Source organism: Alligator mississippiensis, chromosome 5 (assembly GCF_030867095.1).
Source record: "Alligator mississippiensis isolate rAllMis1 chromosome 5, rAllMis1, whole genome shotgun sequence".
NCBI lineage: Eukaryota > Metazoa > Chordata > Crocodylia > Alligatoridae > Alligator > Alligator mississippiensis.
The window spans coordinates 68,287,358-68,314,488 of NC_081828.1; the positions used below are offsets into that span (position 1 = coordinate 68,287,358).

At 43.1% G+C, this 27,131-nt stretch overlaps 1 protein-coding gene across 2 annotated transcripts in view; it reads right to left on the reverse strand.

Moving 5' to 3' along the window:
- KIF14 (kinesin family member 14) overlaps positions 1–19,249 on the reverse strand; it is a 64,019-nt gene extending 44,770 nt beyond the window's left edge. The window contains exons 1-9 of one of the 2 annotated variants that reach the window (XM_019491208.2): positions 19,174–19,249; positions 16,767–18,017; positions 16,119–16,373; positions 14,869–14,956; positions 10,292–10,390; positions 4,063–4,115; positions 3,724–3,754; positions 2,501–2,608; positions 1,338–1,454 (exon numbers count right to left, since the gene is read on the reverse strand). In XM_019491208.2, coding sequence (XP_019346753.2) covers positions 1,338–1,454; positions 2,501–2,608; positions 3,724–3,754; positions 4,063–4,115; positions 10,292–10,390; positions 14,869–14,956; positions 16,119–16,373; positions 16,767–17,893 — 1,878 coding nt within the window. In that variant the 5' untranslated portion in view covers positions 17,894–18,017; positions 19,174–19,249. Of the gene's footprint in view, positions 1–1,337; positions 1,455–2,500; positions 2,609–3,723; positions 3,755–4,062; positions 4,116–10,291; positions 10,391–14,868; positions 14,957–16,118; positions 16,374–16,766; positions 18,629–19,173 lie in introns of those variants that run through there. The other variant, XM_059728442.1, reaches the window with a different exon arrangement.
- Between the last annotated feature and the right edge of the window lie 7,882 nt (positions 19,250–27,131).

The following is a 27,131-nucleotide window of genomic DNA, read 5'->3' on the forward strand; positions in this document are numbered from 1 at the left end:
AGCAGGCCTGATTAACTACCCATCAGCCCTATGGTCTCTCTGCAACTTTGTGTACACAGAGTCAAGCCCTTGCCTCTCTCTCAAAATGCAAAGTCTCAAGAAGTTAAATGAATAGATGATTGTTGAGCGTGGAGTAGAGCTGGGCAAGGAGGAGTCTGAAGTTAAATGCAAGGATTGAGGGACAGTAGAAACAAATGAGAAACATTTTGAGCAGAATATTCCAGAAGTCTTGAGGGATAAGTTTCTGAATATAGCCTCACCATTAATTTGAGATCAGGTGAGGGAATAGTAGGGTAGAAGGGAAAACCTATCATAGCAGCAGGCTTTCCAGGCCATAAAAGAGAGAAGAAAAAAAATCAAAGATAAGAAGAAATCTAGAAGAAAATGAAGAAAGCCCCAAACTAATAACATATGGCTGCAGCACTCATTTGATGTCCTCCTAATATGGCGTGACAAAAATATCACCCAAATATCCATGATTAATCTAGTGAATTGGAGATAGTTCACCACCCAGTGACTTTCACAAATATCTTCTTCAATTAGCTTTCGTAAATAAAATAACCAATCATAATTCAGTTTTCTGATGTAGCTGAAAAATTAATCTGAAAAAATATAAAATAAATCACTGTTTTAAAATGTATAGTGTGTACCTACTAAAAATGAAACCTACATCTATCTCCGATTTGTGAATAATATGAATTACGGTTATATCAAACAAGAATGCACTTTTTGTAAAAAACAATGATTAAATCAAGGCATCCTGACCAGTTATTTAAATCATGATTTAAAGTTGATTTAAAGTTCAAATCCATCCTGCTGTAAATTACTTCATTAAGTTTGGCTCCAGATTGGGGTAGGGCACTTAATTGTACATTGTGGGGGCAGTGGTTTAAAAGCAAGTTGGAAAGAACACTCTCTCAAAGATTTTTTTTTTCTTTTTTGCTTATTTCTATTTCCAAGGAATTAGATAGTTCAATAAATGTTCTCGCCTTTGCTCAGGAGAAGTGAATATTATAGGTTAAATTACAATAAATTTGCATCATAAGAGAACATCTAAAACAAACATCAAATAATAAAGCAGTTTTAGATGAGAACTAGGATGTCAATCAGATATCAACCCCCCCCCCCACACACACACGTAACAGACTTGCAGAGAACTGTTTTTTCTAATAACAACAATAATAAAAAAGTGATCATCACTGCAAAAAGAAAAGCACCCACTATGGCAAGATTTACTGATTTACTTGACACAGAAACAAATATTTTAATTTCATAGCCTCGTAAGACTGCGCTCTTTAGGATAGACCATTTTTTACAAAATGGTAAATGCAATTTACCTTCAGCCTCTCCCCATCACTCTGAGTTGCTGAGCAGCGTTCGCTACCGGCTAGATCTATTAGATTTATGCGACTAGTAATCCTATGATCATGTTGTTCCTCTTCCACAAATTCTGTCTGGAGCAAAGAGATTACTGTTTTTAGTCTGGAAAAAATTTAATGTTCTCTATGACTGATCACCAAAATAAAAAAAATCTATGAAGAGGTAAAGTTCTACTGCACTATTCACCATTAACAATAAACAAGACGTCTATCCATTTTACTATTTTGGTGGGACAGCAGCAGGTTAAAAAAAGAAAAGGCCAAGCTGTTAAACTATGACATCAAGAGAGAACAAACCTTGGAGAGTTTACAATACCAAAACATTGCATAGTAGTACTTACTTATGCATTTATGGGTTATTTGGGTGTGGGAGGGGTTCAATATTTTGCTACCTCAGCTTAAATACTGCTACCTGTCTCAGCTCAGAACCCATGTTATATAGCGGAATTACTGCTGATATGACTAAGTGCAGGATCAGACTAATGGTTGATGAGAAGTATACTTACCTAGCTTGTCCGCAATGGTGGGAAAGACAAGGTGGTGACAACAAATGCAAAAGATCAGGAAACTGTTTGTGGGAGGATAAAACTGATGGCTTATAGATGTGAAGCACTGTGTCTACCTGGTCTCCTTTGCTACTCCCATGCTCGTCTTCCATACATACACAGATCACATAGTTAAGGAGGATGCTCAAAGCCCAGGAAATGCTGTACCCCTTAATGTCTCAGCAACTCCCTCCTAACAGTCTCCAGATGCCCTTGAATTATCCAGTGTCTAACCCAAGACATGAAATAATAGAACGTCACTGGGATGTAACTATACAGAACCGTGTATTGTAGTGTTTTCTCCTTTAGCTAATTTATATATTTCTGTAAATATGTAAAGCTTTGCGTTATGGAAAGAGTTGCTGACCTGAGAAGTTTACAAGGACTCAGATATTTTTAAAACATACATTTTAAAAACACTAATTAACACACCAAGACTACCAAATAAACCATATGTGGCTGCTTGGCAAGCAATACTTGCCTCTCCCAACACATTCTTTTCTAACCATACAAACTGAATTTTCCACCAGTAGATTACAAACATTAACTGGAAACAACCATCCAGCCAAGTAATACCTTTGTTTGTGTCATCACAAGGGTGAACACAGAGTGAGATCTAGAGCTCTTGTCATTCATCCCAGTGGCAGCTGTTGCTCTCTGTTTATTTCCTAGCTCGAGCCAACTCTGATGGAGACAAGAGGCAGGATATAAAATAAAAAGATGCCAAGAACAGCTATCTGAAGTTAAAAAAAGAAATCTACAAGTCCATGACAAAAGTATACAGTGTCTAAATTTAGAATCCTGTAAACTACCAAAAGGAAAAGTTGAGCACCCACAAAATGCTTTGGATATGTAAATTAAGTATAATGACAAAAAGAGTCATCAATGTTTTGGGCATTTTTTATGCTTTTTGTTTTTTAATGTGTTCTCACATATGAAAATTAACTTGAGTAAGCTTTTTGAGACAGTACGATATCTCAGAGAAAAATGGATGCACCAGTACTTCTACCTAACATTTAAAGAGAAATTAAAACTAGAAGTTTAAGTCTCTGCGTTATAATAGTCTGCAGGCACATGCCAAGTTGTACAGTCAGGGTGCGTCCAGCGCAGTGCGAGCGCAGTGTGTGGTGCTGCAAACATGCTTGCAGCACCACATACCACATAGTCCAGTGTTCTCCACGCTGCAAAGGGATGCTGCCCAAGCATGCACTATGCTGGGATTTTTTTGATCCTGAGATATCCAGTGATTAAAAATCACAGGAAAAAAAATGGCGCAACATATGCACGGGCAGTGCACGCTGCTGAAAAGCAGAGCCACACAGCCCAGGGCTGCACTCCACTGGTAGCCAGGCTCCGCACAACAGAATCACCATGGCTGCAGCCCTCAGGAGGCCCCCAGGAGCCCAGATAATGCTGTTGAGGGCAGCACAGTGCTGGCCCCAGCCACCCCTACCCCACCCGGGGCAACTTGCCACTCGCCAAAGTGCACATGGCACAGGTGTTCCCCAGAAACAAGTAGCTGCAGCACAAGGTGCATCGCTGCTAGTTGTCCACAGGGAACCAAACGTCCACACACGCCTGTACGCACGCTCAGGGTCAAAAGCATGTTTTACTTTTACCAAATCAGATAGGATATAGTTTTATGGACTCGACTTTAGAAATTTCTCTTCTACAAATGGACAGAAGTACAGTAAAAAAAAAAAAGGAAAAAGAAATCATGGGAAGAAAAAAATATGAGAGAGAGTTTTAATAACAATTACTAACCAACTGATTTTTTAAAGTTTCTAAAGAAGTCTTACCTGGACATCAGAATAAGAACTGACAACATTCCTATAAAATAAAATAAGTAAAGTGAAGATCAGTTAATTTAATTCTACACAATTCATTAGTTTGGTTGTGAAATATTTTACTGAACTATAAATGTACATATTAAATGCTCAATTCTGACAAAGCTTGTGTTCTTGTCATCACTTAGCAGACAAGCATCTGTGCCTACCTTTCTAGAAGGTTTCTATGGGCTAAGATCCTGACCAGTCATACTAGGGTGGACAAATATGTCTGCCTGGAGTCTCAGGATAAGAAGCACATATTCTAGCCTGATACAGTTACTAAAGTTATAATAGCTAAGAAAGACTTACGCTGTCAAATCTTCCACATATGGTCCAAACACTGGATGTTCTCGCACACGAAGCTGTTGAGATTAATTGTAAAAAATAAAAATAAAAAAAAATAAAAAAAGATCTGTTAACATATATGAATTGGTCATAAACATTTTGTAAGAATCCCTTAAAATATTAATTACAAAAAATATGTGCCATAGTACAAGTTTTAGTCATTCCAAAAATAGTCTTCTAGAGTAACAAATCACAAAAATGATAAAGCTTCAGTGTTGCAGGGGACATAACAGAAAATGAGTTTCCTATAACAAGATGGACCATGCCAAAGTCAGACATAAACTGGGCAAGATTGTTGCTTAAAGGACACAACAAAATATACAAGAAGAGTTGCACAAAATAATATAGAAGTCCATTATGAATTTATCATAAAGACTCTTCACACTGAGGTGACAGAATTTTTCAAAACTACTGCACATTTAGTGTTAAGCAGAAATTTAGCCCAAGTCCATATATGTATTCTGCCAATAACCACAGCCTACCTTGCCTTTTTGAGGTTAACAGAGCTAGAAGGCATTTAGAAAAAACAGAATGAAATACTACTATAGATGAAGTAAAGTGCACTAACATATGCTATGTATTCCATTTCCAGCCACATAAGTGTTACCATTTTATGGCTTTGGCCACATAAAGACATTACATTTCTACCAGGAGAATTATTGCTCTCCCAGTTGAAATTACCAGTGTACAAACATTCGTTACATTTCTTGCAGAGGAAATGTGCACCATCTACAATAAAGATCTTTCACCTGGACGCCTGGAAAAATCTCCCCATAAGAGTTTCTTTTGCTAGAATGAGATAGAGGAGAAGGGACAGCAGCATCCTGTGTGCCTTCCCCAAACAGGGCATATTCCCTGGAGGCTAGAACACCTGTACAGTTCCTATCTCAGAAAGATTTCTACTACTGCAAAATTTCCCAGACGTTTTTCAGCAGTAGAAATGAGTACTTGTCCTTTGTCCATGTCCTTTGTCCACTCTTTCTCCTGTTAAAACATCTTTCCCACCCCTTCAGTTTTACTTATTCACTGTCTACCTTGTATCTCTATTTGTGGTATTAAAATCTCTGCTTCTGCAGGCAACAAGATTTCTATATTGCATTCCTCCTCTTTCAAGTTTGTTTTGCTTTTCTTTCTCAATTTGCCCAATGTTCCACTGCTGTCCTCTCTCCCTAGATCCATGGCAAAAAGTGGCCCAGTTTTATATTTATCTTGATGTAAATTACAAGCAAAACTAGGCACTGTAATGTTTATCTCTGTGTAACTAATCAAGATAAATACTAGGTCAGTACTATGCAACTGCTGTCTACTAGGGACAAAATGAAAGTGACATGTAGGTTGTCTCCAGTAAGATTTTACATTGAAATATCTATCTTGAGTTGTCCATATCAATTCAGACAAAGCCTATATGGTTTTTGCTTTCTCTGAAAAGACAGAAAAAAAGTAAATTAAACAGCCAGATCTTCATCTGATTAACTGTCATATCCCCGATTATTTCAACAGAGCTATGATAATTTACACAAGATGAGGTAGCAATTGTCCAGTTCAAAATTGCAGCATCTCACAAACAGAAAAGTTGAGTCCTGCAACACAAATGTTGTATTAAGTTGTTATGGAAATTTCTTAAATGCCACAATTAACACATTCATTGTGCCATAAATGTAACATGTAGAGGGTCTGCTGGAGACCCACCAGATTAAAAGTCAAAATGAGGTTGCCTCCCTTTTAATTCTAATCTTTACACCAAAATTCAATTGGACAATGTAAATGCACTCAGGAATAAACATTTCCAAAGGGAAACAAAGAGCAAAAAACAAACCTCCTAATATTAGGACATGACTTTTAATGCTTTATTTCAATTTCTAATTTCAATGAAATGCACGAATTCTGTGTACCAGTGGGTGCATCACCAAAGCTAAACATTTAGGCGGCTCACAGATAAAGCATCCCTCTAAGCAGAAAGCATACCATAGTTTTATATAGCTATGGGGCAGCTTCTAAAACACTTTCTAACTCTCTATCCTAACCACTTGCCCATCTACACCCAGATTACAAGAATGCTGATAGGGAAAATTACCACAGAGACACCCAAATTATAACAATGAAGAGAGAGAGAGAGAAGAAATAAACCTTAATCTGAAGAAGTCATACAAAAGGCAGGTCAGGGTAGCACCTTAGTCAGCCTCTAAGAGTAAAAACAGACATTGGATGTCAGTTTTCTCCCAGGACAAAGCCTTTTATCTTGGGATCCTAGAGGGGCAAACCCATCATCCCACTTTAAGTGCCTGTGAAGTATCTGAGATAACAGACTTCAGAGGACAGTCAGGCTAATTTGAGTTAAGGCCATTCATTGCAGAGACAAGCTACCTACTAAGAGGGCTATGCTGCTCCCAGAACCACTAACCTGTTCTACCTTCTGCCTAAATTGTGACAATGTCTACCAATAGTCATCAGCAAATCAAAGTCCTATATTAAATATTGATATTATCTTCCCCTTTTTACAGATGAGATAGAACTGAGATAGGAAGTAAAGTTAATGATCCATTTTCAGAGGTGAACATTTTCCAAAGTTTTCCCACCTTTTTGACTGCCATGGGAGCTAAAGTTACTCAGTACCTCTGATAAATCAAAGGTATATCTCCTCCATGTTATTTTTAGGTTGAAGGACCTTACATCTGATGCAGTTACAGGAACTGTGATTTTCTTTAACACCTTTGCTATTTCTATTTCCCCTGAACAAGGGAGCCTTAACTTGGCTAGATCTTCCCTGCAGAAAAAAATTGAATTTTTACATTGCTCAATGTAATCCCTAGTGCAGGGATTGGCAACCTACAGCCGGCAGGCCATAAAGCCTGTGAAGAGGTCCAATCCTGCCACAGAAGTCTGATCCAACATGAGGGAAATCAATGGCACGGAGTTGCCGTGTACAATCCATCCCTTCCCACAGCCCTTTTCTCTGCTGTGGAGCCTACTTCCATCTGTGCTTCTCTTGCTGCAGAGAGATCAAGAATCTGGCCACTCTGAGGTGGGTGGGGGTGGAGGAGCAGAGACCACTGGCCTGCAGGCACAGCCAGTTTGCAACTTATAGCCAGCTCGCAAGTCCTGGCCCACACTGGCAAAAGCTGATGCACTGGTGACATGTAGGGGGTGCATGTGCACCTCCTAAACTTGGAGGTGCATGCCCTCCGAAAAGTGTTGCCGATGCTGCCGGTGGTTCCTGCAGGTGGTCACTGCTCACCACCCCCCACCACCAACGGTGTCTGCAGGCAGTCCCCAGTCGCTGCTGGACACTGCCAAGGGCATCTGTGGGTAGTTGCCAACAGCCAGTTGGCGTTCACCATCCCCTTTCTCCACTGCTGCCAACACCACCATAGCCGCCCCCCCCCCCCCCACCACCACCACCACTGCCTGCAGGCAGTCACTGTGCCTCCCCCAGCCTACGGGGGCACACAGCATTCATGATCCCTGCCTTCATGCGGTGATTTCCCACCAGGGTACCACCCTTAAGCACAACAAGCTTCTTTTAACTGTGCTGCAGGGTGCTGTGTAATATTAGCACTGCTAGGTGTGCACAGAACTACACATTTCATAAGATAAACCCAGAGAATTCAAATAGGAATCCATAGTGTCAAAATATTCTGCGCTGTTGTGGCTTTTCTGAGTTCTTTACAACAGAAGAATTGATGTATTATTTTTCCACGCACAAAGAAACAAGCAAAAGAAAGGAGCTGGCATTTTCTGAGTGATACCTTGAGTCTAACTGGGGGTACCTTAATCTAAAAAGGGATACACCTCAAGTGTAAAAAGGTTGAAAACCACTGCCCTGGTGGAAGCAAAGTCATTTCAGAGTTTTCTTGATGTAACTCATTAAAGCAGAGTTGTCAAACTCAGCCCCAAACTGGGCTTGTAGCTGATCCCATCTCCAAATTCTCAGGTCCACCCGGAGCCCGCTCTAAGAAATGGCTCTACAAATCAGATGCAGCCCTTGGGCCATGTGTTGCACACCCCAGCCACATCCACATGAGCAGGGGTGTGTGTTTGCAGCAGCACAAATGTGTGCTGCTACTTTGTGTCACAGTGCATGCCCCTGCCCCTAGGCTTTGCAGTAGAACACATTGTCCCACTGCTCCATGTGTTGCTAAGGGGACTGGCTGGGGCACAGGGTGCCTCAGTACAGTGATAGCCAACCGGCAGACCCCACATTGAGGCACCCTGTGCCACAGCCAGCTGGGGAGAGACCCCCCCTGTCTCCACACACTGCAGACCACGCCCCCCCAGCTGAGGCATCCTGAATCCCAGCCATCCACTCCCCAGCTGGCTGGGGCACAGTATGCCTGGAGACAGGGGAGCAGGCAAACCTGGGCTGGCTGTTCCCATCTCTGCGTGGGAACTCTGCTGCAGGGAGTGGCTGGCTGGAGAGTAGGGTACCTCAGTGCTGGGGGCTCCAAAGCACAGAGACAGGGGAACAGGTGCCCTGGGCTTCCTGCTCCCCTATCTTTGTTTATCCTGGCACATGCCACTTTGGCATGTTTTGCACCACTTTTTTTTCTCTAGGGTGGTTTTTTTTGGTTGGTTTTTTGTTTTGTTTTTTTTTGCTACCAGGAAATTCCAGTAGCAAATTTTGACCCAGCACTGCAAATTAGCATCATTCACATGGTTCAATGTGCAACACGTGCAGTTTTTGGTACCTCAAAAAGATTTGCAGCACTACAAACTGCATGTGCCTGCATGTCTCAATCTGGCCCTATGAATTAAAGTAAAAACCAAGTTTGGGAGACTGTAACTTGAGTCAGTTCTCACCCCCACATCTGGGCTTAACCTTGACTAGCTACAGTGAGATGAAAGTTGCCTGTGCCTTGTCTTCAAGATGCCGCTTGATCAAACAAACACCTTCCTTCAGTGAAAACAAGTCCTAGTTTGTCTATGCTAGAATTTTAAGGTGTGGCGTTAAATAATATTACCTGACCCAGTCAAAGACCACCTTGGATTCTAAGACAAGTTGTTCCTTAGCACAACTTAGCTGGTGTTGTTAAGAGTATGGTTTTAGTAGGTGTTAGCCAGATCTAACATCACACCCTTGAACAAGGCAGCAGCCGGACTTAAGTCTCTGCTCCTCCCCAGTAAATGTAAAGGTTTTCCTGAAAACCCCCACAACATAAAAGTGGCAAAGGACATAAAAAAAAAAAAAGAGAGAGAGATGGGAACCCCAAAATTCATAGAATGAGAGATGAGAATATATTACAAAGAAAACCATTAAAATTACAGTTGTGGGGAAGTATTTATTTCAGCTATAAATCTAGTTATCATCTTCAACTAGTTTGATTCCAAGAGATATCCAAAGAGATCAGCCCTTTAAGGCAAAGCTATCCAACTCCTGTGAGGCCACAGTCATACCCTACATGGACTCCTGGGCTGCACACCAGGTGGGCTTCCCCCAACAGCCCCACAGGCAATATGATCATCTGTCCTGCCGCCTTATATCCCCCACAGGCTACAGACTCTCTGGGCCCAGGAAGAGGGAGGCAGTGGGAACAGGAAGCGGAAGCTGGGGAAAGGGAGCCCAGAGACCATCTGCCACAATACTAGGAGCGATAGGGGGCAATGGCCAGGCACAAGTTAGACAACTCTGCTTTAAGGAGAATTGCTGGGTAAAGGAATAAAAAAAAAATTGAGATCAGAGCCCTTGGTACAGATCCCATCCATTTCTGTCCGTCTGCCTGCCATTAAAAATCAACCTTGGTTCTATTTTTGTCTTCTTTCTATGCAATAGCATGAATAGCAGTAGCAATATAGTAAACAGATTAGTAATAGCATACAAGTGCACAGACCCCCAAAACCAGTGCCTATTTGTTCATTTTGTTATTTTTAGCTACGCAATAGCAGAGGAAAAAAAAAAAAAATATAGCCTAGTACTTCCATCTAGACACCGAGTCTAGACACTACACATAGAACTAAGAGATTCTTCACAGCAGTATCTATCATCTTTACTTGCAACTAATTTTGTAGGAACTTTGATAAAAAGGTAAAATATTAACAAACAAGAAACACATGAGCCTACCTCATAGATAATATGCAGATGCATTTACATTTGCTTAAGAGAAAGTTTACTATGTTCTTATATTTAGAACATGAGTTCAACCAGAGGCTAAATATTAACAGATGTAATCATTATGTATATTATTGAGAAATAAGTTACCGGTTGTTTTTTCTGTCCATTTTCAGCTTTAAAGACAAGCAAATCATGAATTTTCTCATTGTAGACCTCAAAATAACTCATTTCAAGATGGTATGAAATCTAAATAGAAAAACAAGAAGTTATCCAAATAATCTACCAACATTTTTATCTTCAGTTCACAAACTCAATAGGAGTAGTTACTACTATGGCACCACTGTTACAAGCTTTTCTACTGAATTTTCTACAGCTTTCTTCTAACAGGAATGAGATACTATCTAATCCAAGGATTTGTGATTGCTAAAGTATAAGTGTATAAACTTATTAGAATTCTACCCACACCACAGCTTCTCTTGGCTGTGAAATGTCATGCTTTGAAAAAAACATTAGTCTCAGAGAAGTTAACATTGTGCTTTTATTATGTAAAACTATGTGCTGTTAAATCCTGAAGGAGTCTCTCATTCCATTATGAACTAAGTATCCACAGCATGGTACATATAATACATGGAAAGAAAGGTTTTTGCTTGGTGGTGCCAACACACTAAGGTGATTTTTTTTTTACCTTCCCTCAGACAAGGGGTGTGTAATTTTATAGCTGATACCCACATAGATATTAATCTACTGAATAATGATTTTCTGTGGAGACACAAACATTTCCTTTAACTCCTACAGTTGTTTCTGGTTTATTTATAAACTAAATTGTGTTTCTTAAAGAGCAAAGTGAAGTGAAAAAAACAACAGGGGGAAGGATCAAATGACTTCTCGTAAGAGAATAAATAAACAAAAGTAAGTATATGCAAAGAATTAGCTCTTGATATCAACTTTTTATTTATTAAAAACAACAAAGAAATACTCTTTACAAAGAAATACAATGGTATCCTCCTTGGATCCTTCAGTGTGTAACAGAGAATTGTAGACTGATGAATATACTTTGTAACTATGAGTACAGATACATTTGTTTAAAACATTTTGACAATAACTAAACACATTCTAAAGAGTTTAGATGAAAGAATATATATATTGGTGTCAAATTTACTGAAAATTCATTACTATTTTATAGCCCGTTAACAAAATTCTATTTAATATTTAGTCACTAAAGACATGTTGGCATCCTCTCTAACATTTGAGAGGCATTTTAAGTGCTAGTATCAAAAAAAGGAATAAAGATAACCTTCAGCTATCTGTTTTACATCTAAAATCTTCTGCAGTGCAACAAATTCAGATTAAAAAAAAAATCCTAAAGATCATCTATGCCATTTACAAAGGACTGTAACTTGTCTTTCTAACCAGGGGAGCATTAGTTATCTTGACTGTCTCTCAAGCTCTTTGATGTAAATTAAGAGGTCCAGTTCCAAAAAATACCACTCCGTAGAAAACTAAAAGGCATTCAACTGTAGGATAGCTTTGATCATGGTAACACAGAAACAAGAAAAATCTCTCAAAAGTTTTTATAACAAGAAATGCATGGTCAATAAAACTAATCAAATCTGCTTCTCTAGACAGAGTACATGCACAAAGTATACATACACTGAGCTACCCTCCCCACATACTGAACACGGAATTCATCTTAGGAGGCTGAGTAGCTCTGGTGACCCTGACACTAGACATCCTTACAAAGTTTCTCCAGGAAAACTTCTTAAGGACATAGGCAGACAAGGTTCCTTGATATCTTTTATTAGACCAACCCAAATAGTTGGAGAATAGTTATTAAGCAAGCTTTCGGGTTCAAAAACCCTTCGTCAGGCTAAGGAAGTTTCAGCAGTTGGTGTGTGCTCTTCCTGGATGGAATCTTAAGGACGTAAGCTTTCTTTCCAATTAACTGCCGCTTTAATTTAATTGATCATTTCTCACTGGCTGCTCCCTCCATCCAATGTTCCTCTCTGGATAACGAAAACAACTCTCCCCCAGTTGCTTTTTGACTTGTTACTAATCCAGGTTCAGCATAATTTCTAACACACTAACTTGGATAGTGGTAATGTTACAGTCTTCCACAAACTCATTAATAGAACTCCTTTTTCTGAGTGGCATGATCTATCTAGCTATATATATGTTTCTATCTATAGAGATAGAGATAGTAGGGGTGTGCGAAATGGGCCATATTCGATTTGGATTCAGCACAAATAGGGGACAGTGATTTGATTCGTTGATTCAGATCACTGTCACCGATTCAATTTGATGCCGATTCAGAGAATCAGTGATTTGGCCATAGACACAGCTTTAAATGTTTTTTCTACATACCTCAAGATACCAGGCGCAGCTCGTGTTTGCTGTGATGCTGGGGTGGATGAAGTGTCCCACAGGAGCACGGGGGCCCCGCCCCCGTGTGCTCAGCAGCAAACCCAGAAGTGAACTGGAAGTACTTCCAGTCCACTTCTGGGTCTGCTGCCAAGAGCGCAGGGGCCTCCCCCATGCCCCCCCCAGCTCCGCAATTGGCCCCAGGGGGGACCCTGGGCGCCCCCCAGACCCAGACGAACCAGGGAGTTGCACGGGGGCTACCCTGCACACTCCCCAGAGGACACAGAAGTGGACCAGAAGTGCTTCTGGTCCACTTCTGGGTCTAGGAGCCCCTCGCACTTCTGTGGGACTCTCCATCCGCCCCACCATCACAGCATTCACAAGCTGCCTGGTACCTTGAGGTATATAGAAAAAACATTTAAAGCTGTGTCTATATCCAAATCACGGAATCTTTCTAAATTTGTCCAAATTGATTCAGAGGGTTCCGATTCGATTCAGGGCTCAGATTAAGGGGTCTCCCAATTCAATTCGGAGATTCGACTACCAAATTGAGCCAAATCTCCACCAAACTGAATCAGGGACTGAAACTTCACACAGCCCTAATAGATAGAGAGATAGGTAGAGAGATAGAGACTAGCCAACTGCCTGTAAAAAATGATGGGGGTGCGCAGCCAGGGACAGTGACCTGCATCTGGCCACATTCCCCAACCCTACCTTCAAGGCCAGGCCCACTCCCACTCTACCCCCTGCTGCTTCCGATCCAGGGCCGGGGCCAGGCTGCCCTGCCCTCCATCTACTGGTCCCACTCTCCCACTGTCACTGCCACCTGCAGCACTGAGGAGGGCATGGCCACCGCTGGCCTTGCCACCTCATCCTCTCTGTTTTGGCAGCCTGCAGGGAGCAGGGGGGAAGGGATCAGCGCTGTTGGCCTGCCGGGGGGTGGGTGGAGAGAGAGTCCCAGGGCTAAGCTAGCTCCCCCCACCCTCGCACCTGCGACTTGGGGGCTGGGGCCACTCCCCCAGCCCCACCCGGAGGGCCAGCAGGGACAGAGCCCAGTGTCCAGCCCTGTGCCTCCACTCCACTCAGCCAGCCCCACCCCCCCCCATTCAGGCCTGACCCTGTTCCCCCGCCCCCCACCATCGCTTTGGACCCAGCCCCATTCTCCCCCAGCCATTCAGGTTCGGGGACGCTCCCCTTGTCCCCTGTCCTCGCTGCAGCGGCCCCGACCCAATTCCCCCACCTCATGCGGGTGATGGGGTGCTCCCCTTTTCCCCCACTCCACCGCAGGGCCGGGCCTGGCCCCTCCATCCTCCCTGCAGCCGTTGTTGGGCTGGGGCCAGAGGCAGGCCCGCCCCCCCCCCCCCCCACACTCTCCCTGCTGTCATTGAGAAGCCTGGTAGATTTTATAATATTAGGTAGATTTAGCTATCGAGAGAGAGAGAGAGAGAGAGATCACTCAGCAGATCACGTGCGCTGATGTTGCCTCATAAAAAGTCGACAACACAGTCTCCAATCAGGAAGGTTGTCCTAAAGGATGGAGCGTTTTAGTGTTAAGAAGAATAATGGATCAGCCATATAAACCAATGATATATAGAGAGCATTCACTGATGTCCAAACAACTGCAAGTCTGTTTCCATTTGACCCACTTGGTTACCATATCAAAACAGATATATTACATACACGAGTATTCTAATAATAATCTAATAATAATCCCAGGGTTTTATAAGACCAAAAAAAAAAAAATCGTTTCACAATATTTATAAATTGTTGATTATAATTAATAGTTACTACAATTTGTAGTTGTTCTAGCTTTGATTCTATGTCTTGGTTCCCTGTTTCCTATTATGTTAATGTATTTAACCCAAATTGCTGTAATACTATGCACATATTTCATGTTATTCCCACTTTGGGATCATAGGATAGTGTATGTTTGTTTGTCTACAACAGTGGGGCCAATCTTTTCAAAAGGTGTGCCATAAATTAGTCCCTGACTCTTACCGGCTATCATTCTGATCCCCTTCCCCTATCTAATCTGCTGCTCTGACTTCCTCTTCCTGCCCTATCTGCTTCTGTGCTGCCTCCCAGATCTGCCACGGGCCACACACAGAGGCTGCCCATACTGGTTGTAGCGTGTGTGCAGCAAGCTGGCCACCCCTGGTCTAAAGAACATGCTTGTTAGTTCTATGAGCAAAAATAAGATTTAAGATGCAGCATACTGAAAACAGGAAGTAAACCAGGGCTGATGTATAAAATAAAGATAAAAAAAGGAAAAAGAGAAACACACCCCCATAAAACAACAAATCCTTAATATCAATATACTAGCTACTTTTTAATTCAATACAAAAGAAAAAGTTCTGAAGAAATACCTTTTCTGTATCTGTTTGTCCAATTTGAAGGAAAAGATCTTCACAAAATCTTGGAATGATTCCTGGTTCTTCACCAAATCCCATCATCCTATAATTAGGAAAGTATACATTTTCAGATTTTTAACTCTTTAAAAGAGGTTACTTGTGGGAAGAAAAATATTAACCATGCTGCAGTTAAAAGACCATTACAGATCCCAGAGCTCTTTAAGTATTTAGTTACAGAAACAAATTAGAGAACCATTTACGATACAGTTGGATAAAAATTATTGCTTTACAATTGTGACTTTCCAATGCTAATACAAACAGATCAGTTTATCCCTCTGCTTCCAAAGTGAACTGTTTGGGCTTCCTATGAAAGTCTGCCTATAAAGCCCATCTTCTTGAAAACATTCATATCAAGTTTACTTTTAATTGTATTAAGATATTCACACTAAAGATATTTAAAAGATTTTTTTTAAATCAACATCTTATTTATAAAATAAAGAGAGGCCAGCTTGTTGAACTTTTAAAAAGTCACCAATTTATTTAAAAAGAATTCACCACACTTCACTGTAAAACAATTTAGTTTCAACTTCACTTAAATTTCAGTTCCACTAAAAATACTGAGGAATGGTAGAAAACAAAATTGCCTAAATAAAAACTAACGAAAATACTACAAACAAGATGACAATTTTGTCTTTTCAGGTCAGATAGTAAATACTGAAAGTAAAACCAGTTTTGCATAATAATGATGCCACTGACTGGTCAATAAAAGTGGATTTAGACAGAGCTGATTTTTTTTCTTTTAAAGTTTTGCAAATAATATTTAAGCGAACTATAACTGAAAGAGTAGATATAAATATTCTTCTTTTTCAGCTTATTTTGTGCACTGACAGAACTTTATATAAAGTCAATTGCAAAGATTTCAATAAACCCATAGTAGTTGTATATTTATTACTGTTTTTAATGCAGTATATTTTTCCAGCATAATTTTTTCACTTATACCTGGCCAAACCACAATTTCTTTACCAAAAACCAACTGCTCAAACTTGAATTATGTTTTCATTGTCTAGTCAACTAAGCCTTCACCATAATGCAGTAACTTTTCTATTAATATCTGTCTAGCTCTAAGCATCTTAATTTCTAGTCAAATGTTACATTTAAAGCAGATTTTCAAAACTTGAATAAATACATTTCAATCTAGTTTCTTCTAGCAACTGGAAGTGACTTATTAAACCAGCTCCTGAAATAATATTTCCTCTGAAACTTACGTATATGATTTTCCAGAACCAGTCTGTCCGTAGGCAAAAAGACAGGTGTTGTATCCTTCAAAGGCTCTTTCTAGCAAGGGTACTGCCAAAGTCTTGTATATTATCTCCTGACTTGCAAAATGTGGATGACATTTGTCAAAGGACCAGAATGAAAAGTCATAAATAAAGCTGTAAGTTTGTTTGGTGTCTGGATGCTGCACAGCTGTCTCTGGGCCATTCATGGAAACCACTTGGAATGATTTTTCATTTTTTTCTCTGAATAAAAAAAGACCAAACAAACCAACATTAAAAACTAAGGTGGTCACCTCAATCTTATCTCTTTAAGAATCAAGGTGTTCTATAAGCAACATATTGTCTGATAAAGAACTGATTCATTCAGGAAGGAAGAAAGAAGTAAGTTTCACCTAAACAATATTCAAAAGGTCACTGCTCTACCAGTAGTTAGTTCCCTGTCCCCAACCCTTAACTACAACAATGTTTTTTAAAGCATCCTTAAAAAAAAATTCAGATCACATTATGTACTAGCTTATTAAAAACATACAGACTACTGGTTATTACTTTGAAAGAAGCAGTCAATTGAGCATATACTAGAACAACAGTGTGCATTTATAGTACCCAAAGAACACCCAAAAATAATAGGCTCCACACCTGTTACTGAAGGGTCGTACTCGCACAGCTACCGTCACTTTGCTGTTTTCTACTTTGAAAGCATCTTCCTCAGTGCAAGGGATCTGAGTTGGGGTTTCTTCTTTAAGTGCAACAGCTGGCACGTGTGTGTTATTCACTTCAGCTCCTCCACTTCTACTTATGGAAAGAGAATTAGATGCCCTCATTTGCTTTTTCTCTATAACTTGATGGCAAGGTGTCCTGTTCTTCAAAGTAGATATGGCTGGACTTTTGGCATTCTGAGGTATCCCACACTTGGATATTACATTCATTCCTTCTGTGGTGCCTTTCCAAGGAATTCCTTGTCTTCCTAAATAGCCATGTTTTGCAAGTGAATTTTGTACCTTTTCCTTCCCAGATAGTTTATTAAAATCTTTTTCATTCAACTTTATAGCCGGTGTCCTGTTAATGGGCTTTGTTGCTATTAACTGTGCTGATTTAGGGACTTCATATTGAGTTTGAGCATCAGCAATATGGGCCTTATATTTCAAATATGTACAATTACCGTTTCTACTTGAACCATTAATATTAGCAAGGCCATCTTTATTTTTCAGATCCATGTGCATCTTTACATTTGACTGACCTTCAACTAACCGAAAACCTGGTTTAATATGGTGGGAGTCGTCAGTACAAATGCTTAAGGGAAACACATTTTGGCTATTTGCAACTGCAGAATCAGAAGTTTCTACCCTGGGCACACTTTCTTTATTGGTTTTACATTTCTCTATTGATCCAGTCCTCACACGTCGCTGCAGGGTGAGTCTTTTCTCCATCTGTGCACCACCAGAATCCTGCATTGTATTCTCGTTGAACTGATCATCAGTAGAAATGGTTTCTTTGCTTGCCCCATTTCGTCTCTGGAGTGCGAACCTACCTTCAGGTTTAGGTGCAACTGTGGCAACACTTGCTTTTTTACAGGCAGAAATCACGTAGGTCCTATTTATTTCTTTGGTCTTATTCAGAGATAGTGAAAATGTGTTATCTTTTTCATTTTCTGACACATGTCCAAACCTGTTGCTTCTAGAGAAAGTACTTTGTGAAGCATTCTTTTGTAAAGCAGTACAAAATGCATCAGCACAACTTCTCGTAGGGACCGTGTAAAGGGACATTTTTGCTTCATGCAAGTTTTAAGATTAGGACCTAAAATATACAGCCCAAACTTTGCCTGCAAGATTAAATTAATTTTTAAGTTTCTCTTCTCTCTGCAGCTATGAACCTTTGTTCCCATGGAATCTGTAACAGCAAAGCATCAAATTCTTACTGTTATATTGTAGAACATTAGCTATTTTAACTAAATCCTGTACAAACCCGCCTCCTACATGCTCGCCTGTTTAAAAATAAAGCAAAAATTAAGGGAAATGTTGTTTGATTTTTCTCTCAGCTAATTAAAACAATGTAACCGAGTAAAAGCTCAGTGGCTGGGAGATTGTACTTTACCTTACTGAATGCCTTTCAGGCCACCACTGGAAGGTGCACTATCACGATCAAATTTGATTTATTTTTTTTTTAAACAATACATTTGTGAGAATTAGACCCAACACCATGAAAAAGTTCCAGCTGGTAAAAAAGACACAACATCTAATTCCAACATACAGAACATACAGAAGCTGATCACCCAGTGATACATATTCCCAACTGCAGAAAACGCATTTAAAGTTGCTTGGTTTTCATAGCCCTCCATAAAATTAACACTACAGCCACCTGAGCAATTGCTTCTCTCCCGACCACATTGGTCAACAACCATATTCCACTGGAAAATGCAACAGAGCACCGAGACAAGGAATATTTTGCCTATTGGACCTTCCAGAGGGCCGAGACCTGAACTCTGAAAGACGTTTATGAGAAGAGAAGACTCTCAGCACCAAGTACAGATGAGATAAGAAGTAAGATGCAGAAGAGAATTCTATGATTTAATTCTTATCATTAAAAATGTTATCGTTTTAATAGGTATGGAATTCTCTCTTGTCTATGTCCATACTTGGTGCCAAGGAGCCTTCTTCTGATGATGCCTGTCAGCGTTTAGGTCCAAAGGCCTCTTTCTCGTAAGCTTCTGGGATATGCTTAACAGCAAAAGGCTCAGCTATTCCCGCTATGTCTTCTACAGCTTAGGGCAGAAAGGCAGCCTAGGGGAGAGCAGGGGGGCTGTTTCCCAGCGCCCTGGGCGGCGCTCGTACCCCTTCGCGGCCGTGTATATCGTACAGCAGTTAAGCAGATCCGCCGCACGCCGATGAGTCAGCCCTCTGAAAGCACCTGGCACAATGGGCCCGAGCTGCAGACGCCTTTAAAGCGAAACGGCAGCGGCACTGAAGCACCTTGCAAGGAGCTGGGGGGCCGGCGCCTACCCCTCAGCGCTCCGGCTTCCCTCCGCCGCCCTCTCCCGCTCCCTCACCTCCGCTCCGTCGCAACCGGCCGCCGCGTTCCAGCGCCTGGTTCGAATGCGCCGCGCTGCCCGCGATTGGCTGCAGCCAACGGTGACGTCACGCGCCGCGTGGGGCGGTGGAGGAGCCGGGAAGGGAGGTGCCTTGCTCCGCCGCGGGGGACCCAGACTCAGAGGATAGCGGGTGCGACGAGGACTAGGTGAAGCTGGGCGCTGGACAACAGCTGTGTGGTCACTGCTCCGCACTGCCGGCCGCGCTGTGCTCGGGGGTGCTGATCCTCACGGCAAATGGATGGTGCGCTGGTAACACGCTCCCCTCCCCACAGGTTCCCCTGCGGCCCTTGGCTCCTTTCGCCGCTCCCACCTCTGCCGCCCCCTTAGCTCTATGCCCTCTTTATCCAGGCTGCCTTGGGCATTTGGGATGCCTCCAAGCACTGATTCCCAAGGCCAGGCTCCTCTCTCCACCCGTTCTCCCAAGCCCCTTAAGAGCAGTTTAAGATTAAAACAAAGTCAACGCCATTTATACCAAAAAGCATACTCCTTCCGGCATTGGTAATGCATAGCAGGTGCACTGCACCCTCTGAACATGGCAGTGCACCCCGTGCAAAAGGTGCCACTGACACTGTGGGCATTCGCCACTTGCCACCAACACCACTGGCGGCACCCATGGGTGATCTGTGATTGTTGGCGGCATCTGCAGGTGGTCGCTGAGCACTGGTCGGTGCTCGTCACCCCCACTCCCAACACCCAACAGCTGTGGGAGCTCCCCACTTGCTGCCACCACACTCCCACCACCACCAGTGTCATTACCGCCTGCAGGAGCTCCTGTGCCCCCCCCCCCCCCCAGCCTCCGGGGGCACACAGCATTCATACTGTAAAGCATACTCCTTCGGGAATAGCTTCAATGCTAGCTGCATATTTCTCTGCCTTCCTCCCTCCCCAAGCCTTAAGAACAGTTATCTCAGCAGCTATTTGACGCTTGGCTCCCATTTCCCAATCGTCTTGTATTGCACGCATCAGGATGGACCTTCTGTCCTGCCTCTGACTAATGCCGTAAACTCATATCATACTAACAACTGCAGAGTTGTGACCAAGTTGTGGCACTACACGCACTTTGGCAAAGGCATGTGCCCCCAGATCGGTGAGGGCGAGCTGCTGCTGCGGGCTGGGGCCAGGGCAGCAGTGAGCTCTTCCTGGCGGGGGGCTGGGCTGGGCTGGGCTGCGCTCAGGGCTGGCGGCAGCAGTGCTGGGAGCGGGGCTATGGGGGAGTGGGCTACAGCCACCCCAAAGTTCACAGTAGCCCCTGTTGCAGCGCTGTTGCCACCCGCCCCCAGCACAGCCAGGCCCAACCGCCTGCTGGGAAGAGCCTGGCACCACCCCAGCCCCAGTCCAGAGGCAGCCCACCCTAGTCCCACACAGGTCCAGGCACACACCACCCATGCGCTCCCAGGGTGCATGCAGCAGCAGGAGCCACCACCCGCTTCCCACAACCCCTGGATGAGCTGCTCGCAGCTCCGTCCCACGCTCTGCCCTGGCTGTACAGCGCCTGCCCCAACCCCAGCACCACTCCCTCCCTCACCGGTGGGGCCTCGATCTGCCCCCCGCCCCCCCTCCTCTTCCCTCAACAAACTTACCAGTTGGACCCAGCTGCTCTCCACGCTGTCAGGCTGTGCTCCTGGCCTCCTGCATGTTATGCTGCGGCTGGGTGCACGCACAGGGCATTTATCGGTGACATTGTCGGCCACACCAGCCAAAAAAAGCCGATTGCCAATACTGTCAATATTCCTTATATCAATGCCAATCCAGTATGGGACCAATGTATCGGTGCACCTCTAGTCATCAATTGCACTGTTCAACCTGTTCACAATAACAATCTCCCGGATTGCTTTCAATAGTCACCAAGAGATTGATGCCAATTCCGGTAGGCTCCTGGCCAATCCAGGCTATAGCTAATCAAAATTGTAAAATAATTTAAGCCATTTAATATCAGTTTCTATGGGCACATCAACACAAGATGTTTACTGCACAGATGACTATCTCTGCAGTGAAGTCTCAGCATCTACACATGCAGCCCTATTAGGCCACAGTAAACTAATAAATGCCACCATAGCATAGTACTTGTAAACACAAGTACTATTCTACAGCAGTGTTGTTAGTGTGCTGCAATACACATGTAGACGCTGACAGGGCAGGCTGGGGCACGAGGGTGCTCCAGTGCAAGGGCTGCCTGCCAGCTAGCCCTGCACTGGAGCACCCTTATGCCCTAGTTAGCCCCTCCACAGCATGCTGAGCTGGGTCGGAGAAGCCCCAGGCTGGCAGGCTGGCCCCCTGGGCCTCTGCCAGCCAGGGCTGCTCTGAGCCAGCTCAACGTGTTGTGGTCCCAGGCGCACGTGTAAATGCAACACCCAGGAGTGTTGGGCTAATATCATGTGTAGGCATGCCCTATATCAAGTTTTCTCCTAGGGAAATGGCCAGGGGACAAATAGTAAACCTCCAAAATGAAGATACAGTATAAAAAATAGCTCAAACTATAGCAAGGCTGTTGTGATTTAAATAGAGGGTCCCATTTTAAAATCAACCTCTGGTAGGTTAGTGGTTCTCAAACTTTTTAGGATCAAAGCATCTTTCATTAGATGCAAGACACCCCTTAGAAAATGTCAACTCTTAGCTTTTACTTGGTTATTGACTACAGAAAAATAACAAAGCAATTCTTCTGTTGCAAAGAACTCAGAAAGACCACAACAAGTCAGAATGTTGTTGACAGTATAGATTCCTATTTGAAATCTCTGGGTTTATCTTTTGAGTCATGTATAAGTGTTTACATATTTAACAGTGGTAATATTGTGTGGCACACTGCAGTACCCCTGAAAGGATCTTGTGAGACCTTGGTTGAGAAACACTGTGCTAGGTACTGTGAATACTGTCACATTACTAGAAGATGACCATTCTACTGTTTTCCTATGGTGCACCGTTGATGTACAGGATGGTGCACTAAGTGTAGTGCAGTAAAAATAGGAAACCTGCATTGAAAACATATACAAGAGAGTTACTCTACCTTTTAATCTATCCTCCTTAAGAATAACAGTCCTTCTCCCATTATTGTGCTCTTTTTCCACATCATTATAATCCAGTTTTGCTTTAAAAATGTTTTACAGTTGCTTCAAAGTGAGCAAAATTACCAAATATTCTTCCGTGAAATTTTCACAAGAAATAATCCTAAATTGTTCTCTTATACCTGCTGAATCATGTATAAGATTGATCAAAACATAAAAATCATCAAAACATTCAGCTCTCTTTAATAGGGCAGGTAGAACAGCCGGTACTCACAAATACTGGTGTTCAAACTAGCCAAACTAATATGAGCAAAGGAAAAAAAAATCCAGCAGAGGGAGACAAAAGGAAAGCTAAAGTATAGAAGAAAACAAGAAATGACTGTGTCCCTCCAATCGGTAAAAAAAAAATGTTTAATGGCAGCAGCATCTGAAAGACAGCTCAAATCTGAAGGAATACAGAACTTTAATGTAAATATTAGCTCTGGTCAAATGGAAAATAGCATTCAAATAAAAGAGTTTGAGAAGGTGCTCAAAGTGCTGTAGTCACCTTTAAATGGACACCTTCATATTTACATACATGACAAATACTCAGTAATGGGAATTAACTAGTTATTTAACTAGTTAAAAAGTTAAAGAAATAGCTAACTTTTAACTTTAACTAGTTAAATTTTTCAGCTGTCAACTTTTAACTTTAACTAGTTAAAAAAAGGTTAACTTTAACGTTAAAGGTTAAAAAATATTGAAATCCAGCTTTCCCAGAGTTTTCCCTGACATAGTCTCTCTCTAGGACTTAGGAATGATATGATATTTCTTTATTGAAACTCTAGGACTTCTTGTTAGAGAGAGAGAGAGAGAGAGAGAGAGAGAGTAGTGCACCTTCCTATGAAATATGGTCTCTGAAGAACTACAAGTCCCAGAGTTCCTTAATTCATGCTGGCATTTTCTGTGCATTTGCAGAAGTCAACAGGGCAGCTAGTTGGCTGCAGGAGAGGGAACAAGCACAAACAAGCAGAGACATTTATCTCAGTAGGAGTGGGAGCAAGTAGTGAGGGTGAAGCAGATAATGACTTAATTTTAATGACTTCAGAACCAGCAGCCCAGGGCCCAATAAGTTGAGAATTACTTCTCATCCCTGAGAAACTTATCTGAGATGTCACCTACTATGAAAAAAACTATTCATCCGTTAGAACACAAGCATCCCCTCATCTTTAAAGGAAGGGTTTTTGTTAACCAGACAAGGACAGCAGGCCATACTGGGCTTAATAAGCAGCTTGCCCGTACGTTAGCTAAAAGAACACATGACCAGAAGTGGGGAGGGTTCTGGACATATAAGCCAGAGCCAGAACCAGAGTAGGGGGTCAGGCCCTGGGAGTTGCTGAGAAAAGCCTCACAAACTGCTGAGTTCCCTTGGGGTTACCAGTGAGACTCTGGGAGCTTACAGGGATATAACCCAGAACTGGGGTTTACAGAATGAGGGCTGCCATGAGCGTTTGCCTGGCCTGAGGTATGGGGAAAGGGTTCCCCTCTTGCAGGGGCAGTGTCCTGTTTTCCCTTTCTTTCATGTGGAAGGATCCAAAAGGGAGTTTTTGTTAAAGCCAGGGGGCTTACCTTTCAGTTCAGACCAGTGGTTTGGGTCAGGACTGTCAGGGGTAGTTTTTAGGATGCCCCATTAGTGTATTAGGGGCATATGTTTGTCTCGAGCCTGGCTGGGGGCAGACTCAAGGCAGAATGAGCAAGCAAAGCCCAGAGAAGGCAGAGTTTGGAGCCAGGGGGCTCAGTGCCCATAGTTGGATGGAGCTTGGGGCCAGGGGGCCAGTGCCTGAGAGGGCAAGATGGAAGCTGGTGCTTAGAAGCCAGACCCAAGACAGTGAGCCCAAGCTAGAAGACCCAGCTAGAGAAAAGGGGCTGAGGCCAAGAAGGTCGAAGCCCCAACAAGAGAGTGATGATATGGTGACACCACGAGGCTTGGAGCATGGTGTAAGGAAGGAATGGAGCCACACAGTTTGCAGTTTGCCCTGCAGGGGTGTTGGTGGCTGCAACGGTGTCAGCGGCAGGGTGGGTAGCGACTTCCTGCAGATGCTGCCGGCGGTGTCAACAGCGAGGGGGCACCGCCCAGTCTCAGGGGGTGCACCGCCAATCTCAGGGGGTGTATGTGCACCCATGTGCACCCCCTACACATCGCCAATGCCTCAAGGAATCCATTTCTAAGCACTTGGAGAAGGTTGTGATTAGGAAGAGTCAGCATGGATTCACCAAGGGCAAGTCATGCCTGACCAACCTGATTGCTTTGTATGATGAGATGATTGGCTCTGTGGATGTGGGGAGATCAGTGGATGTGTTATACCTTGACTTTAGCAAGTCTTTTGATATGGTCTCCTACAACATTCTTGCAGACAAGCTAAGGAAGTATAGGTTAGCAGAATGGACTGTAAGGTAGATAGAAAACCAGCTGGATCATTGGGCTCAAAGGGTAATTATGAATGGCTCAATATCTAGTGCTCCAGGGTATCAAGTGGAGTGCCCCAGAGATTAGTCCTGAGGCTGGTTTTGTTCAGTATCTTCATCAATGACCTGAAAGATGGGATGGAGTGCACCGCAAGTGTGCAGATGGCACCAACCTGAGATGAGTAATGGATATGCTGGAGGGTAGAGCTAGGATTGAGAGAGACTTTGACAAATTGGAGGGCTGGACCTAAAGAAATCTCATGAGATTCAAAACAGACAAGTCCTGCACTTAAGACAGAGCAATCCCATGAACCAGTACAGGCTAGGTCCTGACTAACTAAGCAGCAACGCTACAGGAAAGGACCTGGCGGTTACAGTGGACAATAAGCTGAATATGAGTCAACAGTGCGCCCTTGCTGCAAAGAAAATTAACAGCATACTGGGCTGCATTAGTAGGAGCATTGCCAGGAAATCAAAGGGAATGATTCTTCCCCTCTCTTTGGCACTGGCGAAGCCACATGTGGAGTACTGTGTTCAGTTTTGGGCCCCACACTACAGAAACGATGTAGACAAATTGGAGAGTCCTGCAGAGGGCAACAAAAATGGTGAGGGGGCTGGGGCACATGACTTCTGAGGAGAGGCTGAAGGAACTGGTCTTATTTAGTCTGGAGAAGAGAAGACTGAGCAGGGATTAAATAGCAGCCTTCAGCTACCTGAAGGGTGGTTCCAAAGAGGATGGAGCAAGATTGTTTTCGTTGGTGGCAGAACCAGGAACAATGGTCTCAAGTTGCAGCAAAGGAAGTTTAGGTTAGATATTAGGTAAATCTCTTTCATTAGGAGGGTAGTAAAGCGCTGTGGAACAAATTACCCAAAGAGGTTGAAGAATCTCCATCCCTGGAGGTTTTTAAGACCTGGCTAGACAAAATCTTGGCTGGGATAATATGGTTAGGCATGGTCCTGCTTGGAGGAAGGGTTGGACTAGATCATTTCTCAACCTGTGGGTCGCAAGAATATATGAAAGGGTTGCAAACAAACTTCAAACATGGATCAATAAACTTTAAAAATGGACTCTCCTTTAAAGGAAAAAAACATGGGAAACTGTGACTGTTTTCCAGCAGGCTGTCAGGGCTCTAGCCTGCAAGTGACAGCTTGGGGTCCTCTGCCCCACATTCCCCCATCCCCTCCCCTACACACTGGGGGGCTGGGGCCTGGGGGCAGAAGTTCAGGAGTGAGGGGAATTGAACCGGTATTGGCCAGTGTTTACAAATGGGTCCTGGTACAAAAAACATTGAGAGCCACTGGATGACCTCCTGAGATCCCTTTCAATCCTAATTTTTTTACAATTCTATGATTCACTTTTGTTAACGTTAGTTTCAAATGTGTTACCTAAGTCCAGACTTTATAAACTTAAAAGATATATATGTATATAACTTGTATAAGCTAAAAAGATATGCAAGTTATTTTGCTGTGTTTCATAAGTCACTTCTATCACTGTGTTGCTTTAGTAGGAAAGCAGCTATCATCTGTCCAATCAGTAAACAACCACCATGTGATCAGTCTTTCCAGATGAAAGAGGGATATTTCCTCAAACCTCCATTTTCATGCATCGTTCCAAACCCATCCACATGCCTACACAAGTTTACATAATTCACAATTCTATCTGCATTCTGACTCACTCTGAAAAAATGTCTACTACCAGAATATGGTAAGAATAATGTTTTCTGTATTAAATGTGACCCGAGTTACACCAACGTTCCGTTCTATATATTAGGATGGGCACATGCTATTTTATTCCATGATAAGCTTGTATTTTAAAGAATGTGCCTGGCCTTAAAGAATATTCATAACAAATGTTTGCAGGCTTGGTGAAAATATTTGCCATGCTTAATTTTAACCACATATAATCAATCCTTCTGAAGTCTATATGCTAGATCAGGAGTGGGCAAAATACAGCCCACAAGCTAGATCCAGCCCACCAGGCCGTTCTATCCGGGCCCCTAAAAATGTAGAAAATGTATATTTATCTGTCCCAGGCTCCTGTCAAAGATGACAGGAACCAGGGGCGGTAGGACCCAGGGGAAGCCATGTCAGGCTCCTGTAACAGCAAGGCCTGCCCAGCCCTGCCCCCCAGCCGAAGCCCCTGCCTAGCAGAGGCTTCTGACCTGGGACCCTGGGACTGGTCGCATCTCCCTGCACCAGAGCAGGAAATTCAGGTAAGAGGATGGGTGGGGAGGCAGGGGAGGACTGTGGGGATCGCCCCAGTCCTCAGGGTTAGGCTGGCTTCTGCTGAGCCCCACGGTCCAGCCATGCAGCCAGGAGCCACATGGTGCCAAAGTGGGTGGGCAGGAAAGTGGGAAAAGCCACAGTGGGAGTGGGAGGGAGTGGAAGTAAGTGGGCATGCAGGGCTTGCATGGTGTCCCGGGGCCAGCACCAGTGAGGCCCAAAGCAGGGTGGCAGGAGTGCCAGGCGCAG